The following is a 19,331-nucleotide window of genomic DNA, read 5'->3' on the forward strand; positions in this document are numbered from 1 at the left end:
CGCGGCGCTCCCTTATCACCACCGCGACCTTTGCTGGGTGCAGATGAGCGGCTGGAGCCAGTTGGATTTGTTTGATTTCTGTTGCTGGTTATTAGGCAGAGGAAGTGCCAGAAGGGATTTTGACCTCGAGTTTAAACCTATTCCAATTAGAGCCACTGAGCCTTTAATTACAGAGCTCCAGCCCCTTTGGTTAAAGCAACAACAAAGACAAACCCTGGTGGAAGATGGACTTTTCTCCTCATCGGCCCTCCGATCTGCTGCCCTCTTTGCCCATGGGCTGTGGGACTGTGGGCATGGGGCTTTTTGATCCACAAAGCCCCTCGTGCTGCCTCCAGACCCTGCAGCTGCTGGGGGTGATGACCATGGGCAGGAGGCAACGCTGCCCACTGTGCCTGGAGGATGCTCCAAGGACCATCTCCTGGTGCCCAGATGGCTCCAGCCGAGCATCACCCGAGGTTACAGTTTGGGGGCCCATTGGAGCTCACCAAAGGGCAATGGATATTTTGGAAACGCTGATTTCTTACTCAGGATAACTTCTATAGAGTGATTCCATCCTTACAAAGGCACTCCAGAGCACCCCTGTGCTTCACTCCACTTGGCCTTGGGACATGGACGGTGTTTAACCCCCCCGGAACTTTTGGCTCCTGGTGTAGATCCTTCCTGGCACTCCAGACCCCAGGCACAGATCCCTGCCTTTTGCTTCATTTCTTATATCCATTGCCATTAGGTTTTATTTACATGCTTAAGCTTAGCAAAAGAGGGTTTGTGTCTGTGCGAGTCCTACGATTTAAAAATAAGCTTCTGGGACACATCCTGAGATTGCTCTTTCACGTTAAACAATGACTGAACCCCGCACGCTCTGGTACCTTCCTTCCCTGATGGGCTTTTTGTCCATTCCCCAAACAGTTTGGGAAATAAAGCAAAATGGACCTGGAGGTCTCCAGTGGTTTTATTCCTTAGCATAATCCTCTACTTCACATGGATAAATTAGCAGTGATCTTTCCACTGGGGGCCAAGCTCCAGCCGGAGCCAGCAGAAGAGCAGGGGCAATGGACAGATCCCATTCGTTTCCTCCGTGGTGGTACTACCTTCTCCATAGACAGATTTGATTTCCTCCAGCATGTGCTGGTCTCCGTTTATCCGATCCTTCCCCTCTCAGGTTCCTTTTCCTTCTTTCATGGGAACTGGAAATAAGGTTTAAAAAAAACCTGGAGAAACCTTAAAGCAACTCTCAAATGATTGAAAAATAGGGTTCTGAAATCAGTGTACAAACGAGTCTGGTATATGGATGAGAAAAAGCGACTCCTCTGTACCACAGCTGAGCTTTTCTGCATAAGGCTGCTACTGATGCAAAGTAGTTTTAACCATTTTGAGAGCTGCCATGGAATAACCTGTGCCAGCAGCCAAGGAAAGAGCTGGAGACAACTGCAGAGGGGCTTTGGACAAGGGTCTGTAGGGGAATGGCTTTAACCTGCCAGAGGGGAGACTGAGATGAGCTCTTAGGCAGAAGCTCTTCCCTGTGAGGGTGCTGAGGCGCTGGCACAGGGTGCCCAGAGAAGCTGTGGCTGCCCCATCCCTGGCAGTGCTCAAGGCCAGGTTGGACACAGGGGCTTGGAGCAAGCTGCTCTAGTGGAAGGGGTCCCTGCCCGTGGCAGGGGTTGCAGGTTTACAGTGCTGGAAGGAGAAGCCAACCCAGGGGGTGGAAGGGCCAAAGGCATGCATTTGGTCACTGCAGATGAGCACAGACTGGCCACTGATATGGGACCGAGCTGTCAGAGCCCCAAGGTCATTACTGGAGCTTGGAGCTGGTGTTAACACACATTGAACATGGGCCCGTCACCCACCTGCTCCTGGCTGCACATCCCACCCTGTGCCCTGAACACTGTCTGCAGGGGATGATGAGCAGCAGGTGCCTGCAGCTTCAGCCACCAAAGCAGGAATGCCAAATATTCACATCCTAAATAAGGCCCAGATTCCATGAGAGCAAGCACAAGGCTCATCTACCAAGCTTGGGCAAATGTGATGCAGTTCCTGAATGCACCAGGTTTTGCTTCACAGGACAAACTTAATAATTCTCTCTGTGTACACTTATTCTGGTTTAAAAAGGAAGTCTGTGTAACCCCCATCTATCCCCATCAGCCTGTTTGTTTGTGAGGACTATAAATGGGAGAAGCTCAGCCATGAACCAAACCCATGAACAGTTCCACAAGGCAGATGAGTTCTATATGTGAAACTACCAAAATAATCCAAGACAGCCCCAAAACTGTATGGACCCAACCAATTCTTGAGCTGCCAGGCTGGCACCAGGACTTGGAAACCTGGTTACAAAGGGGAGACAGACACCTTGGAGATTCCTGTTACACCTTCCATGGAAGAGCAATGGAATTCCCCCAGAGCATCTGCATTTGTAATCAACGACCAGGTGCAATGAAGGCTTGAACCCAAATTAAACACTGCTCTACAGCAAGAAGTGCTACATAAGTGACATTTATTAACGTTCTGCTGTATTTACAGTTTTAACATAGTAAAACTCCGAAGTGAGTTACCGCTTGGCAGGAAGCACAGGAGTGCACATTAAATCTACATTTAGAACGCATCATAGTCTCTGCTAACACAAATTAGAAAAGCAAGAATTACAGGTGGGGTAGGAATTGTCTCCAAAGTCCCAAAGCCAAAGGAAAGAAAAAAGGCCTTTGTTTTGCAAGGTCATTTTTTATACAAAGTTGCATCATCACCTTTCGTGTCTCCACTACCAATGTGTACTGTGAAAACCCCTAGAGATCCAAAAGGTAGGTAGTATGAAAGTAAAGTATCCTACAACATTGAGAGTATAGACTATCAAAAACGTAATACTTGTGCTGCCTTCAAAGCAACGCTCTCTGCCAATGAGCCCTCAAGAGCCTGTACCAGAGACCCGCTTTGGCCACGGCAGCAGAGGTGCTGCTGGATACAAGCAGCAGGAAAAGGTGTGTGGCCAGAACAGAGCCATCACCCCAACCTCAAGGCCACCACCCCATCTTTGAGGCCACCTCTTGAGGCCACTCCTCTGTCCAGCAGCACTGCACAGGCTGCAGAGGCCAGAGCAGAGCCCAGGCCAGCTCCCAGGATGGAGGAGGAACTAAAGCAAGTCTGTCCCCTGCTGGCTCCAGGGCCAGGGCTCACGCTACCAAGCTCACTACAGAACTACCCATGGAAGGCTTTATTAGCACGTCACAGACTCGACCGCAAGAGCTTTTTCAAACATCAGCCACTAAATGAGTCAATGATTACAGAATTCTGCGTTAATTATTCAAACTTTACACCTAGAAACAAATAGAAAGAAATGCTTCTCCTTGTCTGTTTGAACAGTACTTTTATTTAGTTACGTTAAAGCAGGTGATTATTTTTTCTTCTGCTCCAGAGTCTTGATTCACTTCCTGCAGGTGTCCTGTTGCTTCTTGAGGGAGAATTCACTAATGCAGGAAGACATTTCCCAGAAAACATCTGTCGGAGAAGGATATTGAATACTGCAACTATAGTTAGATTGTTATTTTGGATAAAGAAGGATGTAGTTCACAAAGAGTGCAGGATGTCTAAAGGCTTATGAAGTATCTCAGTACACAATGACATGACTCTAGCAAAATGCTCAGTGCTTTTGTGTGCGTCTGAAGAGTTAAAACTCCTCAGGGGAAAACAGGCACTGAACCAGACAAGGCTCTTAGAAACACCAGCATTAAACATACACATGTACCAAATTACACCGTACTATGAGAACAAAATTGGACTGCCTTTAATTGCAGCATCCACCCAGGATGATGATGAGGTTTGTATCTTTCCATCAAGTGTCTGGGTTGAAAGAGACATCCTCTACTTCTAAACTGGAACTGTTTAAGCCTTAGACCCACCACAAGCCCCTCGCGGTTGTCACATCCATCGCCAGCACACATGGATGGAACAGTGACCACCAAGCTACCCATTCCATACAGTTTCACCAGTTGGTGTTTGCTGGTTGGCACTAACTGTTCCTCTCCTCCTCCGTGAAAAGTTAAGTTTCAGTAAAGCTGCACAATTTCAATGAGAACAAACTGCAGATGATAAAGCTGATGCTGAAACGTGACCATACAGCGGGGGGAAAGAAACCCTCTGGTGACTCAGCAGGAATACGAGAGGATATTACAAACCCTGGAGGAGGCTGTAAACCATGACTGTGTTAAACAGAACTGAAACACTTCAATAAATGGACTGAACTATTTTTACACACAATCACCAGTGGAAACTCGGGCTGGAAAACACTGCACAATGGCTGGTTTGTGTGGCCTGCTCTCATTACAGCCTAGAAATGAAGCACAATCTTACGCAATTTGCAGTTTCTAATGAAAGGAAAGTGAATTTGGAAGAATCAAGCCTCAGTTTTAAAATCTGAACAATTTAATGACCCCCAATTTAAAGCTGGGGCTTGTTTGCTTTCTTTATGCCACTGTCCCAGCTGCAATTGCTTCAACCCTGTCTTGGGGAAATCTAGTGCTATTATGATATTTCTAAAGGGAGCATCATGTTGCATTCACCATCTGGGAAGCAACAGGATTTCCTTCCCCTCAGGGAGGGACAGTTAATGCAAGGCCATTATCTGCTGTAAGCAGGAAATTATGCTAGAAGGGTTCGACTACTTAAGCCTCCTTCTTTAAAGTCCCATTAAGAAGGCAGCAAAGTTAAGGTTTGGCCTCAGAATGAAAGACTTTTAGGCATTAAGGCCTTTGAAGGATGTTCAGGCAGGACAGTGTGTTACGTTCTAGTATGCGAGAGGGGTTTCTAACAAGCAAAGGTGTGCAGGAGCTTTATTTCTTCAGGAACTTGGCAGACTATTCAAGCAGAATGCAAAATCCACACAAATGGTTCTGTCTGGGGCATAAGCCAAAGACACTGGCACAACCTTCTAACACTCACGTTCAGGACACACCACGTGCTTCAGGCATGTGGCTTCTTCTGAAAGACTCGCTTGCCAAATGCAGTGCAACAGCAAGGGGCAGAGATTTTGTTCTTACAATTCACGTCCTGGAGTCTAATGAATATACAAACTCCTCAAAGCAAAAACTCAAGGAGAAATGTCAAGTATTCCTCTGCTCCCCATCAAGTCAGTCTGGACTCTGCTGCAACAGGAGCTGACTACGGGATACCAAGAAACAACTGCTGTCTGCTGCCTAAACCATATTCAAACCAAAGCAAAGCCCAGCCTGAAAGGGTCACTAAATAGAATTAAAACCAAAGAGAACAAAATCAGGAAAGCAGAAAGTTTACCTTTAGTAAATAAAGAGAACTCTGGTTCTGGGGAGAGTGGAGAAGGTGTCTGGCATCTTGCGAACCTTTGCATAATTAATAAACCCTCTGAGGAACAGCAGAAAACCTAGATGGAAAAACCATGTCAGTTAACACAGGTGCTGCTCCTTCAGTTAGAGGGAGCAGTTCAACCCAGCATTACTAATAGAGAGGGACATTTGTCACTGGGATGCACAACAGCTGATGTGATACAAGGTAATTGAGTTTTTTAATCAATGACACCCAATCTTTCAGTGCTTCAGGATGCTGCCACCAAGAAATGAAAACAAAAGGACAGTGTTTGTGTGTATCTTTAAAACCTTGAAGGCCTTCAGTAGGAGGAAGGGTTCTACGAGGGTTATATTTCACTTTTATATCAATATGCACGTATCTGAACAGCCAGTAAAGCCCAAACTGCACTTGACAGAGTTTTTAAGCACACATTCCTTCTCCCTGCTGAACACTCACCTAGTACAAGGAAGACCCACCAGAGCCAGTACTGGCCATCAAAGTAACCAGGAAAATAGGTGGAGAACTGGGGAAAAAAATACATACATACAAGTTAGAGCACATGGAAGCACCTGAATCCAAATCTGCTCCCTCCCATTTCAGCAGTAACCAGATCAAGCCCAGATGTGCACAGAAGAGACTTTATAGAACACCACATTTCATCAGTTGCACCAATTGCAGGGAACAAGCCACCTCCACAGACTTTAATTTAAGGTTTTTCCACACACACCAGGCAAACTCTAACCAAGGGGAATGGAACAGAACAATGCCCAGCCATAAACTCCTGCAATCAGTGCAGCATTAAGACACTACTGGGCAAATACCCCTATTTTCCCTTACATCTTTGATGCTTGTAAACCACAGCTGCAGTTTGTGAAAGGGAAGACCAGGTCTGCAGCAGTGCATTAATTACACTGAGGTAGGACAGCACAGCAAACAAAAGTCCAGTTGAAAAAGAAACCCCAGACCTGTGGAACCCTCTGACAGGCTTTTCTATTGGGAAAATTACTGCCCATTGACTGAAAGGCACTGACACTATCAGAGCACTGAAGCTCATTGTGTCAGTGGTAAATACAGCAGGGTTTTTTTGTTTTCATTCTATTCAGGTTTAAAAACCTAACAAAAGATAAGCTTGTCATCAGAGGTTAAATCACATCCACAGGTAAAGTGGCACCTACTGCTGCCACACCTCTTAATCAAGCATACAGCTCTTAACACCACTGGTACCAGGTGACCACAAAAAGCTCCACTTCCTACAGGAAAAGTCAATAGATGCTGCATCGACACATTCTAATTCCTAGCCCCAAAAGGTCAGGTATGAAGTGACAGCCCTAACCCAAATGCTCTCTACTGAAGCACACCTAATGAGCCTTTTTGCTTGCAATTTAAGCTCTCAGCCTGGAATGTCTGTGTGCCATTTTCACAGACACCACCCTTCCTTGGGCTCCAAATAAAGCTTTCCTGATAGAAACATTTTCTCCCAGTCCCTCCAAAAAACATTTTGGCTTTTTTCCCCCCATTCCTTCCAGCACCAGCACATCTTGATCCCTTTCTGCTTTCCCCCAGAGCCGTTTCTCTTTCTCCCGCTCCGAGTTTTTGAAACACTACATCAGCCTTTCTCTACATCCAGGCTCCCATAAAAGAAACCAGCTCTGACCAGTCATCCCCTTCCTCTGCTGTGTGATCCGGTAGAGGGGAGCACAGTGGATGTTTAAACAGCCCGGATATGCCGAGTTTATATGGAAATGAAACAGAAGCGTGCTTCCTCCTATCCCCTCCTGCTTGTGCCGCAGGCATGTCGCACCAGAGGGCACCAGCGGGCTTCTCCCATCCACTTCAGCTAACTTCAGCGTAAGGGGGATAAAACCGAGCTAAACTGTCGATGTGCATGGGTTTGCACTACACAACTTACCCTGACAATAAGAATCCACTTAATGAGGGACAGACCAAACCCAGAAATGGCCCCATATCGTCCTGCAGCTGAAGTAGTCAGACAGAAAGACAGGAAAAATCCAATCCAGTTGAAGAGGAATGCCACTGAGAAAGCAGGAGAAAAGCAGCAGGTCAAGTCCTCTTTACATTCCAAATCAAAGAAAACATAAACCTTTGCACACAGGTTTCTCCTAGTGCTACATAAACCTAAGTGTGAAAATAACTCCAGCTACTTTGGCTCACTGCCTGAAAGAAGGGGAAGTCCCCCCATGGACTTACTGAAGAAAGTCAGCATGAAAATGCCATCATTTCCTATCCTCAGCTGGTCAGTGTCGTCAAAGTCATCCTGGGTCACAAATTCATCATCCTGCAAATCCAAGGGAGACGAGACATGGGTGGATTTATGTCAGACCAGTCCATACAGCACTACAAATCCTGCATGGGGCTCTTCAAGAAAGGGCCAGCAAATTGCAGAGCCTTCAGAAAGCAGCGTTCAACAGAGGGATCCAAAATGCTTCACTTACATTTAAGAAAGGAGGCCTACAAGAAGGCTGGAGAGGGGCTTTGGACAAGGGCCTGCAGGGACAGGCCAAGGGGAATGGCTTTAACCTGCCCGAGGGGAGACTGAGATGAGCTCTTAGGCAGAAGCTCTTCCCTGTGAGGGTGCTGAGGCGCTGGCACAGGGTGCCCAGAGAAGCTGTGGCTGCCCCATCCCTGGCAGTGCTCAAGGCCAGGTTGGACACAGGGGCTTGGAGCAAGCTGCTCTAGTGGAAGGGGTCCCTGCCCGTGGCAGGGGTTGGAGCTGGAGGAGCTCTGAGGTCCCTTCAACCCAAACGAGGCTGGGATTCTATGAAAAGTCCCCTGTAGGGCAGAGGGCTGGAATCCTCAATCACAAAGGGCTACAAATGTAAGCAGGATGCTTCTCATCCTGAGACAATGCAGGGCATGAAATATTATATACATAATATGATTTCTAGTATTTTTAAGATAGTCAAGACCCAGTCTGTTCTTGGTCTCACTGTGAAGAACTCCTCTACTCATCAAAGCTATTAAACCTGTCATCTCAGCAAAGAATTTGGCTTCTACGAAGGAGCAGAACAAGCAGTGGCCATGTAACGCAGGGGTAGAGGAAGAAGCTGAACAAGAGAGAGTGCTGGAAAAAAAACAGAATAAATGAAAAGAAAAACTAATTATTCTGACAGAATGGCTTTCCCATCCTTGTATCAGCTACACTGACCTCTGGGGCAGTCAACAAAGTAAGCAGGAGGAGTATCAAGGCTGAACAGTTAATCCTAAGTCTTTAAAAAGCCCCAGTGGCGGTGCCCAGGGACACAGTACAGCTCCCCTGTCAGTGTGCCCAGCTAATCTGGATGCTGGCATTGCTGAGGTGTTTACATCACCACAGCCACCCACAGGAACACTGGCAATTACAAATAATAAAAATAACCAGCAGAAAAAAACCCAAATTAGCCCCAGGCTTTTGGGAGTGTGTGGTACCAGCACCCCAAGCTCAGAACAAACACAAGCCATGGCACTTGCTCAGCAGGAGTTAAACCAGAAGTTCTCCACCAGCAACGTGAAGGACACGGAGCTGGCCGAGTGTACTCACCCTTCCAGGAACCAAGGGGATTGTGGCTTCAGCCTTGGTTCTCTCTGCCTCATCGTAACTAGGCAGTGTTGTGGCCACGTTGTAAGATGGAGGCTTAGGAAATCCTGACTCATCCTTGTAGTCAAAATAAGCTGCAAAACAAAGGGTATACAGAAGGTAAGTTGTGGGTTCCCCGAGAACACCGTGTTGGGAATGAGCTGTGCTTTGGATGACTTCAGAAGACGTCAATACCCCAGGCTGTCAGATCTGGCCCCTCCTGTTCCCTCCCAGCCTCCTGCCATCCCAAAACAGAAAGTGGAAAACATGGGAGCACCTTATCTGATATAGAGCAGTGCTCTGGGTATCAGTGTAACAGGCCTGGCTGTTCCTGTTTAAAACAATGATACACGCTGTGTTTCTCCTGACTTCAATGATCAGAAGTAGTCATGTTTTCAAATCCAAGGGCTTTGAGTGAGTCAAAGGCTCACTGCAAGCCTCAGCCCACCAGTGACCAGTCTTTCCAGACAGAGACTCAAAATAGTTTCTAGCTGGATGGAAAAGGGATTGGAATAAGTGACATCACACTTCTGAGCCCCAGTCACTGAGATGCACTAAAGAACTAGAACTAACGGGACATCTTCATGGTGACTGTGCCAAGGCAGGATGCTCAACAGGCAGCTTGATAAATACAATATCCAAACTTCTACCCATAGCTGGCTGACAGACCCTGCAGTATGCTGCATTTGATTCACAAATCTTGTCTGCATAGTTGACTATGAAAAAAATAGGGAAAAAAAAAGAGATTTACCTAAGCCAAAATGCTCTGATACATAACCAACACAAACCAAGCTGCTTTGCTACAAGCTATTAGGGACATGACAGTGTGATGATTCAGAAGTATAATCCTTAGGACAAAGTCTTTAGTTACTGAAAACTGCAGGAAGAGTGAATTCTTAATCCCTTTTAAGTAACAAGCCCTTTTTGGAAGGAGCACAGCATCATCCAAATGGCAAATAATGAGAGGGGAACCACAAATCCTCACAGCACTTTGATTTTTAACTGTCTTCAACCTGCTGAGAACACCACGAAATGTAACTTGAACACCACTTGATGGGATGACATCAGATGAATGTAGCCAAAGTGCATCTCCTAAACCACAAGTAACAGCAGTCTCTCTGGATCAATTCTGGTCCTTTGCAGCCTTGGCAAGGATGCTGCAATGCCACCCATCAATAATAAGGAGAACAAGCAAGGAAGAAGAGCAGAGCAAACCTTGCTTTGTAAGTGAAATGTACCTGTACTCTCTGCAGAAATGCTGCTGTAAGGTGGAGGGGCATCATTCAGCACGGGTGCAGTCTCGCCTGGCTCCTCTTCATTCTGCAGCTGAACAGACCCACACACAGAGAGGTTAACAGGGCTTCCCAAGCTCTGTGAAATCACCCCCCAGTTTTAACTGCACACATCAGACTCTTCTGTTGGACAACTGTTGTGCAGCACCATGGGATACACGAGAAGCAGCTCAGCCTCCCTCCAAACGCTCCCACTTGAAATGATCTATACATCATCTCAGCTTTAATGTGGTTTTAGTCGTATCCTCACACACCTGGCAAAGAGCAGCACACATCTTTTCAGCACCTTCCCATTCCCCTGGCACTTCTTCAGCTCACACTGCTTAGGAACTGCAGTTACACCTGGTTTAGTCGAAGGGACACCATGAGATACCCAACAGAAGACTCCCTTGCTGCCTGTGGCTTTGCTAAGGGTTTTTCCATGGATACATTACATAAAGATACATACAAGTGTGGATCTTGCCATTTCCTTTCAACCTTTCACACTGCATGACTGAAAAGGAGATGGGTTATTTTGTGCACTGTGCCTCCCACAGTCTCTGTATAAATAACCACACAGCTTATCAAACACAGAGTGTCACTTGCATGAAGCAGGCACGTGAACACAGGCTTTGGCCAGAGAATCCAGCAATACCAGGGCAGAAGCATCCAAAGCAGAACTGACCAGAAAGGAATCTGTAAATCAGCTGCCACCTAATGATATTTTCTTCTTCTTTCCTTTTCTCATCATCTCACCAACTACCCCCTTTTGTAATCACCACAGGAATAACCCTGCAACCTCTTCCTTAACATCTCCTTGACCTACCCCTCCCATATACCCACACTACTACTCTTGAAGCCATCCATGATGTTTTGGTTTCTCTTCTCTGGAGAGACATGCTGCCATTCAAGTCCTTCCCAAGAATGTAATGCAAGGGGTCAGGGGGTGGGAATATGTTCCTGTTTCACTTCATGTCTTATAAGGAAAAAATCAAAATCAGCTCACACTTCTAACTGAAGGGCTTGTTTCATACATAACTGTTGTGGGTTTTTACTCCTTTTAATGCCTAAGAGCAAAGCCCAGACTCCATCCATGTGCTCTGTGAAAGTCAAAGCCAAAACCTTCTCAGATGCTCGAAGCGCAGTTCACTGGATGTTTGGATGCAAGACCCACTCTATTAGTGAAGGAGGAAAGGCTCCAACACACCAGAACACTTTGGATACTGCATTCCCTGCACTACCCCTTCACCTGGTGAAGGGGTGGCAGAAACTAAAGCCCTAATGTCTGCAAGAAAGAAGACATATACAGCTTAAAAGCACAATCACCAGGGAGGGGGAAGGAAAGCGCTAGATGTGACAACACTGGGAGAGATGAAATGAAAGAGGACACAGATTATTGAGTGGAACATTAATTCCTACCACTGGAATTCTTACAAGGTTCTTCTTTCAATAGTAAAAAGGAATGCCTATTTTTACAACAATGTTGTGTGGGAGAAAGCGAGCGGAGCTTACTGCTGGCTTCAAACCATTCCAATCCAGGTAATGACACAAAAAACACAGTTACTTTTGGAAGCGCAGCTCAAGGCTGCAGGAGGTATAGTTACAGAAAACAGCTTTTTCTTCTAATGGACAACGTACACAAATGCCTGCCAGCCTTTTTAATGATCCCAACCATCTAAAATTCAACTAAGTGCCTATTAGCAAAGCAGCAAGGGTTCATGTGGCAGGAAGAATGAATCACCAGGCTTCGTGTGGTGCAGCTCTGCCCTCACCTCGCATGCTCTGTCTGCCCCAGGTAGCACCAGGGATGCACTGAGCCACGCTACTCGGGTTTGCGGCCAATTCCCCCTTGGGCCACTGCTGAGTCTTCAGAACTCAGAGAACCCGGTGAAAGCAGGGTTTGACTTATGGCTGGTTTGCTGAGGTTGTGGGTCTTCCTTCTTCGATTTACTGATGGATTTTAGCTTTTACAGCAAGATTCCTATATTTGAGGCTTTAATCACAGATTGGTTTGCGTTCGGAGGGACCTTAAAGCTCACCCAGTCTCAACCCCCTGCCACAGGCAGGGACCTTCCATTGGAGCAGCTTGCTCCAAGCCCCTGTGTCCAAGCTGGCCTTGAACACTGCCAGGGATGGGGCAGCCACAGCTTCTCTGTCTTGAAACAGTTCCATGTGAACTTTGCAGAAAGCATTTCCAACACATATATTTATTAGTTCTTCTAAATTTGCTGAACTTGGCACAGGGGCTGCTGACACAGATTTAACCCTGGGGGGTGTTAACCTCCCCGTGCCCTTTGCAGATATTCTTTACACTAATTCAGCATTACTACAAGCTTCGCCTTAGCAACAGATCATCAATAATACATTAACTCAGCCACAGATCATCTGTGTTTACTGCATTTCAGTTCTTATTTTATGTCTGGCACACAAGGTAGAACAGCACACAAATGCAACAGAGGAAGATAACCCTGATCAGATCCCATTTTTGTTGTTACTGTGGTTTCTCTGAGATTTCAAAAGGCAGATATTCAGGTGAATGCCAGAAAGAGAACTGATATTTGTCTTAAAAGGCAACAGGATCGATGTTTTCAGAGCAATGGAATCATCACCTTTGCAAGCCAAATGCTAAGAATAAGTAAGTTAAAATGTGCACCACTACTAAATCTGGGAGTACTCCAGCACAGCAAGAGCCTGCCCACAAACAGGTTACACTTCACTCCCATCGCAACATCCCTTATTCCTCTCCTTCCGTATCTCTGGCCTTGTGGGAGCAAATGCAAGTTGCTGCCAACTCTGAAGAAGAGAATTATTTTCACTGACTTATACTTCCTTACATCCCCTGACTTGAAATCTTGACTTTTGCCCTATGCTGTTCCAGATCCCTATAACTTATAATTCCCCTTATTAATCACCAGGAATAACAGCACATATAAGCTGTCAGACATATGTATAATATATATATAATAGATATACAATATAAGCACTGATAAGCTGTCAGACAAGGCAGCCCACATCCATTAGGCCTCTCCCTGATGAGCAAATAACTGTTTTCTCTGTCGTCACCTCCAGTTCTTTTAGCCCGAGGAGTGACAATGCCTACCCCAGCCCCACACATGCTGTCAGCTCTTCAGTGACACTCAGCAGTCACAGTCCAAGCAAACCCTCCCCTGGCTCCTCCGTGCACCAGGAGATGCCGATGCTCCTGCCTAGGCCTTACGATAGGGAATGGATTCTCCCTTGGGCCCTGAGCACAGCCCAGCACTGGGGAGTGAATCCTGAGGTCTCTGCCAGCCTCAGCTTCTCCTTCACTTTAATACAGGACTGAGAACCGTTCCTTCATTCCCCCTCCCAAAACATTCCATGCAGTGAGCACACAGCTGCACCCACACAGTGGGATGCACGGGCAAGGACCAGGAACCCCGCAGGAGCATCCACCTGAAGGGTCAGTTTGCAATGACCTCCCCAGCTACCAAGGTGAACACCACAAAGCAAAACGTATTTGATGTCCATCAAAGTACCACCCCTGCTCACGAGGATGGTTTTCACTGACTCACTGCAGTTAATGGCCTGCCAACATGGAAATACACCTCAGCCCTGGGAAACAGCTCTGCTCAAACAGGGAACTATACTGGTCTGGCTGGACTGCAAACACGCACTTGGGCCAGCACAAACCTGCGCTGCAAGCCCCTGTGTCCAACCTGGCCTTCAACACTGCCAGGGATGGGGCAGCCACAGCTTCTCTGGGCACCCTGTGCCAGCGCCTCAGCACCCTCATAGGGCAGAATCCTGATACCTAAGATAATGTTTTATTTAGAAGTTTGCAAGGCTATTTTCTCCTGTTACACAAACTATTTATGACGCTGGACAACTACTGTTTCACTGCCTCTTCCCAGTCCTGTTAGAGATGGACTATATTTTAATTCCACAATAACTTTTTCAGATAGAATCACTAAAGCCTTTCAGCCTCACCTGACAGGTACACTGCTGCCTACAGGCGTAGGTGTTTCAGAGGCAAACAGCAAGACTTTAGTCACCTCAACACACTCTGGGCTGGTCATTGGGCAGCCCCAGGCAAGGCATGTGGTCCCTATCAGTTGCAGCAGAATGCAAGAGCATCACTTTACTCTGCAACTCTCTAAATCTTTCCTGGGTTTATGCCAATGGGTATCTCCCACTCTGCTTGTCTGAATGCAAAAAAAAACTGAAAACAACCTACTCTGGAAATTTTCTTATCGTTCTTATCTGTTGCTTGTATCTATAGCAAGCACATCTTCTGCATACTGCAAGCACCTCACCAAGGAAACGAACAGCACCGACACCACTAATTGTAACTGCTGACATTAAAAGATTTGGTATATTCTCATCTTTGAGTTTCAATCTGTGTGACTGCTTCAACAGAAAAAATGAAATACAAGCTTGAGGTAAGCACAAGGTGGCAACTGGCTCTTTGGTTCACTCCAGCCTTCCCAGATAGTAAGTAATCATTGTGGTCCTCCATGGATTCAAGCTGCATTCACATCATATCCTCAGCAATGTATTTCTTCTGCAGTTTCACCAAAAGAAAACCAAAGGAACTCAAATTCTTCCTTATGTTTGCCATGGACACCTCCCCTTATGAAGAGATTCAGGATCCATGTAAGCCTTCAACAAATGGAACAGGAAGAAACATCACTCAGCAAGGAATGTGTCCTCACTATTTAACACACCCATCATTTTCTAGGTGGGTTTACATCACTCACGTACATCACACATATCTTCAAAAGCTTCAAGTAAAAAGCAAGCTGCGGTGAACACACACTGTAAATAAACCTATTAAAAGCCTGGTTATTTTTTCCAGCGTGGAGGCTGGTTTCTATTCTAAGGACAAAATACAGTTCTGCCACTGAACTCACAATCCAGGTCATGCCCAAAAGGCTTTAAGCCACCTAATCCTAACAACATCCCTGTACAGCTTCCCCAGAGGCAGGTCTAAATGCCAACAGCCTCCCAGTGTCCCTTTCTGGAACACAGCACCGCCCAGGATAACGACACCAGGGCGTGCTGCTGCCGTCCTTCCTGCAGACATCTCCCATTCCCATCTACAGCAAGCTCAGCCCATCACCCTGACAGCAGGTTCCAGGAGGAACTGAAACCAGCAGTCTGCCCTGGTCACACTGCTCCAGCCTGTGCTCCTGATGGAAAAGGGCTGGGGGAAGCCGAGATCCCTTCTCTGGAGTTTTAGCTTTATTCTTCACCGAGCTGCACTTCCTCAACATGTCAGATCAGACTGCAACATCATCCGAAGGCGTCATCGTAGGCTATTTTTTATCAGATTATCTAATGCCTGCACAGAGCACACGGGCTGGAAAGTTAGCTTTAGAGAACAAATCATGTGCCACTGCACAGCCCTGGAACACTGCACGCGTGGGTGAACGGACACAGCACAGGCTGCCAGTCTGCAGCCAAAGAGGCTGCTGGGGTGCACGGCCACCCCTCACTCCCCATCTACAGGGCTGAGGAACAGGGTGGAAGAAAACAGCCAGATTCAAACCCAGTTATCGATCCCTGCTGTGGTCTGATCACCTTCATCACCATCAACCTTTTTCTTCTGGAAGTACACACATGCAGATATCAAATCACTACAAGTCTGTCTTCACTGGCACACGGTAGTCATTAATTGTACATCCAGGCACACAGTAAGGATCAGCTGTTGTTGAAACACCTTCAGTGCTGGGGAGACTCTCCCACCCTCTCATCTCCTCTTCATCTAAATACCAACTCTGCATCTTTAGTTTCACAGCTTGCAGGGGTTTTGGGAGCTACACAAGCATTAGGAGCTGGTTCAGCAGTAACACACGTTACACCACCACAAATAAGTGTTCAAGGCCAGGCTGGACAGGGCTCGGAGCAAGCTGCTCTAGTGGAAGGTGTCCCTGCCCATGGCAGGGGTTGGAACTGGATGAGCTTTAAGGTCCCTTCCAACACAAACCAGGCTGGGATTCCATGAAATACCTGGGCTCTGGCAGAGGTCGAGGGAAAAACAATCAATTTCTAAACAGCTACAGAAAAGTAAATATATTTACAGGGCAGTTTCTGCCTGTGCACCCCAGTTACACCACTGCTTTCCTGGAGCCTCCATGATCTGCTTGGCATTAGCAGTAAAACCCCCGGGGCGCAGCCTGCTCTCTGCAGTGCCCCATAGAGCTCCACAGCACCAACACTCTCTGCTTTCTGTCTGCCTGATGTGTCCACAGGAGCTGGTGAAACACCAGCTTCACACATTGCTCTGTAAGGAGACCAGGACAGCGTGTATGGGGCAGGTAGCGCCACTGAAGAGCAACTCAGCAGTGGCACGTTTGTCACCCCTCTCCACAGGCTCCAGACGATGGGACACGAAGCAAGAGCCTTTTAAAAGACACTTGCGAAGATGTTTGTTGGGGTCAATGCCAATGGCAGGACTCTTGACAGGAAAGGCGATTAGTGAAGACCTGGTTATTTGTACCTGCCATTTCCAAGAACGACAACAGAGATTTGTCTTCATAAGCAAACATCTGCTTTGCACGGAACAACAGAAAAAAGCCCGAGTTTTACTTAACTTTTACATTTCTAGTATGTAAACCCCAGAGGCCGCCAGCTGGCACGATAAGGGTAATATTGCATCTCGTGTGCTGAAGTGAATCCCTGAAGAGAATCGCATTTTCTGGAGACAGCCTACCCACGCTGACAATGCTCCCAAGGCAAAGTCATGGCACAGGGATTTCTACGAAGAACCTTGGGTCAGCAGGAAAAGTGCTGTGTACCATTTGGAGGGACTTCTCCCTTTACGTAATGAATTCTCCACGTCTGCTTATCAGGAATACAACCAGAGGAGCGGGGTCACACAGCGGGATCCAAGGGGGCCCAAACCCCTTCCATGGGGCTGATGCTCCTGACAGAACACGTCCAATCCCGCAGGAGGCGGGGAAGGGAGAACAACCCCGCATTTAAGAGGGAGCTCTGTAGGGCCGGTCTCTGGCCTGCGGGGGTTTCAACCTGCGGCAGCGGGGACCCCAAGTCAGCGATGAACTGAAGCTAACTGTAACGTCCCGGCCCAGCCCCGCTCCCGACCTGCGGGCTGGGACCGCGGCGGCGCGGCCCTGCAGCACCGCGGGGGTCGGGCTGACAACAGCGGCCGGGGACCGCCGCCTGCGCGCAAGGTCGCCCCGGCCCCGAGGCTGCACAGCCGAGGAGGAGCCGCCGCTCCGCAGCCCGAGCGCGGCCCGCCCGCCGGCAGGGCCCACCGCGCCCCAGCGGGCACAGAGGCCTCCGCAGCCCCGGTCACCGCCCCGATCCCCGCCTCTCCCCGCAGCAGGGCAGCGGCTCCGCTCCCGCAGGCCCGGCCCAGGCCCGCAGCCCTGGGAGACGCCCGGCCTCGGGCCAGGGCTGAGGCGCCGCCCGGCTCCTTGCTCCTGGGCACAGCCGCGGGGGAAGGCGGTGGAGCCCCGGCCCCGGCCCCGTCCTCCCCGGCGCGGCCTACGGAGCCGCGGGCCCCCCTCACCTGCTGGTACCGGCCGCAGCCAGGCTCGGCTGCCGCCATGGCGCTCGGCGGGGCGAGGGCGAGCGGGCACGGAGATGGGGTCTCGGCGGCGGCGCTGCCCGGCCGCCTCCCGACGGGCTCGGCGGAGGCGCAGGAGGCGGCAACCGGGTCGCTCCTTGCTGCGGGCTCCGCTCCCGCCCTCCCCCGTCACGCTCGGTCGCGCCCGCCTCCCGCCCCGCCCGCCTGCGGGGCCGGGGCGGGCCGGGGCCGAGGCCCGCTGGCAGCGGGGTCCGGAGCGGTGGTAGGTGCAAGGGCCAGGCCGGCTCCGCTGGTGCCCGGGGAGCGACCGGAGCCGGCCCGGAGCGGGCCCCGGGGCCCCCGGTGCTCCTCTGCCCGCGGGGTGCCGTGGGCCGGCGGTTTGTGGGAGCTGCAGAAGTGACCACACAAACTCTGTGCACCACTTTATTATATATTATATGTTATACATGTTATATATTATATAATGAAACTTCATGTATGATTATTCAGAATGAAAGCTTCCATAGAAAGTGTTGTTAAACCGTGTTCTGGGCTGCATCCACAGAGCATGAGCAGCACATGGAGGGATGGGATTCCGCCCCTCTGCTGTGCTCTGGGTAGTTCTGGTCCAGCTCTGGGCCAACGGCACACGAGGAGCGTGGAGCTGTTGGAGCGAGCGCAGAGGAGGCCATGGAGCTGCTGCGAGGGCTGGAGCAGCTCTGCTCTGGAGCCAGGCTGAGAGAGCTGGGCTGGGTCAGCCTGGAGAAGAGAAGGCTCCTGAAGGGGAGACCTGAGAGCAGCTCCAGTGCCTAAAGGGACACTGGGACTAGGTGATGTGTAAGGTCCCTTCCAACCCAAACATTCTGTGATTTTATGATGACTCTGTGAAACCCACTGAGTCAGAAAATTGAAATAAACCCGTGTTGAAAAACAAGGCCACCTCAGCAAGAACGCACCAGGGCACCCACAGAAACCAGCACCGTCCTAAGCCACATTAACCAAGGCTTGGCCATACGTACCCCTACCTATCCCCATCACCAACACCCCATCGGTGTGCTGACATGTGCCTGCACTGCCATCCGCAGCGGCGTACCCGCACAGGCAGAGAAGAGGCCTGCGACATGCTGCGCTGCAGCTGAAGCAAATACGAGATGTTGGCCAACTCCTCCGAGAGCACCATCAGATCTTTCATATCCACAGAAAGCAGATGGCATCGCAGATTTGAAACCTCAATCCAAAAGAAGCACGCGTAGGAAACCACACGGAGATAGAGCCTGGTTTATTCAGACGGGTTTCTGCGTTGAATGTTGCACTGGTGAAGAGACTTCCCAGCTTGTGTAACCTTTATATTCTACGTGCGCAGCCCAGCTATAGTCAGCCTTGTACAGAACTACCCACATCAGTCCCTAAGGTTTATGAGGCTTAAATATATCAGCTTTAGGATGAGGAAGGCTGAATCAGCCCCCCTGGGATTCCAAGCTGCAAATTCAGAGTCGGAAGCATTTAAACCTGAGAACATCGGTTTGAACTACTCAGTCATAAATACATGCCCTGATGCTCATTAGTCAGGGCCATAATCAGGTTGGACATTTCCTTTTTTTGCCTTTGCAGGAGTAGATAGCTCACTGCTGCCTTAGTGAGATGAACGGATGTCATGTTGAAGAAGAGG

The 19,331-nt window shown here is 48.8% G+C and overlaps 1 protein-coding gene across 2 annotated transcripts; it reads right to left on the reverse strand.

Moving 5' to 3' along the window:
* Positions 1-2,471: 2,471 nt before the first annotated feature.
* Positions 2,472-17,867, reverse strand: NDFIP1 (Nedd4 family interacting protein 1). 2 transcript variants are annotated; one of them, XM_057427822.1, is made up of 8 exons: positions 17,666-17,867; positions 10,117-10,204; positions 8,843-8,973; positions 7,513-7,600; positions 7,214-7,338; positions 5,761-5,827; positions 5,275-5,380; positions 2,472-3,506 (listed from the first exon to the last, which is right to left on the reverse strand). In XM_057427822.1, the coding sequence occupies exons 1-7, from the start codon at positions 17,702-17,704 to the stop codon at positions 5,277-5,279; spliced, it is 642 nt and encodes a 213-aa protein (XP_057283805.1). In that variant the 5' UTR covers positions 17,705-17,867; the 3' UTR covers positions 2,472-3,506; positions 5,275-5,276. The 2 variants fall into 2 exon arrangements, with proteins under 2 accessions (XP_057283805.1, XP_057283804.1); XM_057427821.1 differs by having other exon boundaries at positions 2,472-3,483; positions 17,666-17,866.
* Positions 17,868-19,331: the final 1,464 nt, after the last annotated feature.

This window comes from Pezoporus wallicus, unplaced genomic scaffold (genome assembly GCF_028554395.1).
Source record: "Pezoporus wallicus isolate ANWC-B61680 ecotype Strahan unplaced genomic scaffold, APGP_CSIRO_Pwel_v1 contig_13614, whole genome shotgun sequence".
Taxonomy (NCBI): Eukaryota; Metazoa; Chordata; class Aves; order Psittaciformes; family Psittacidae; genus Pezoporus; species Pezoporus wallicus.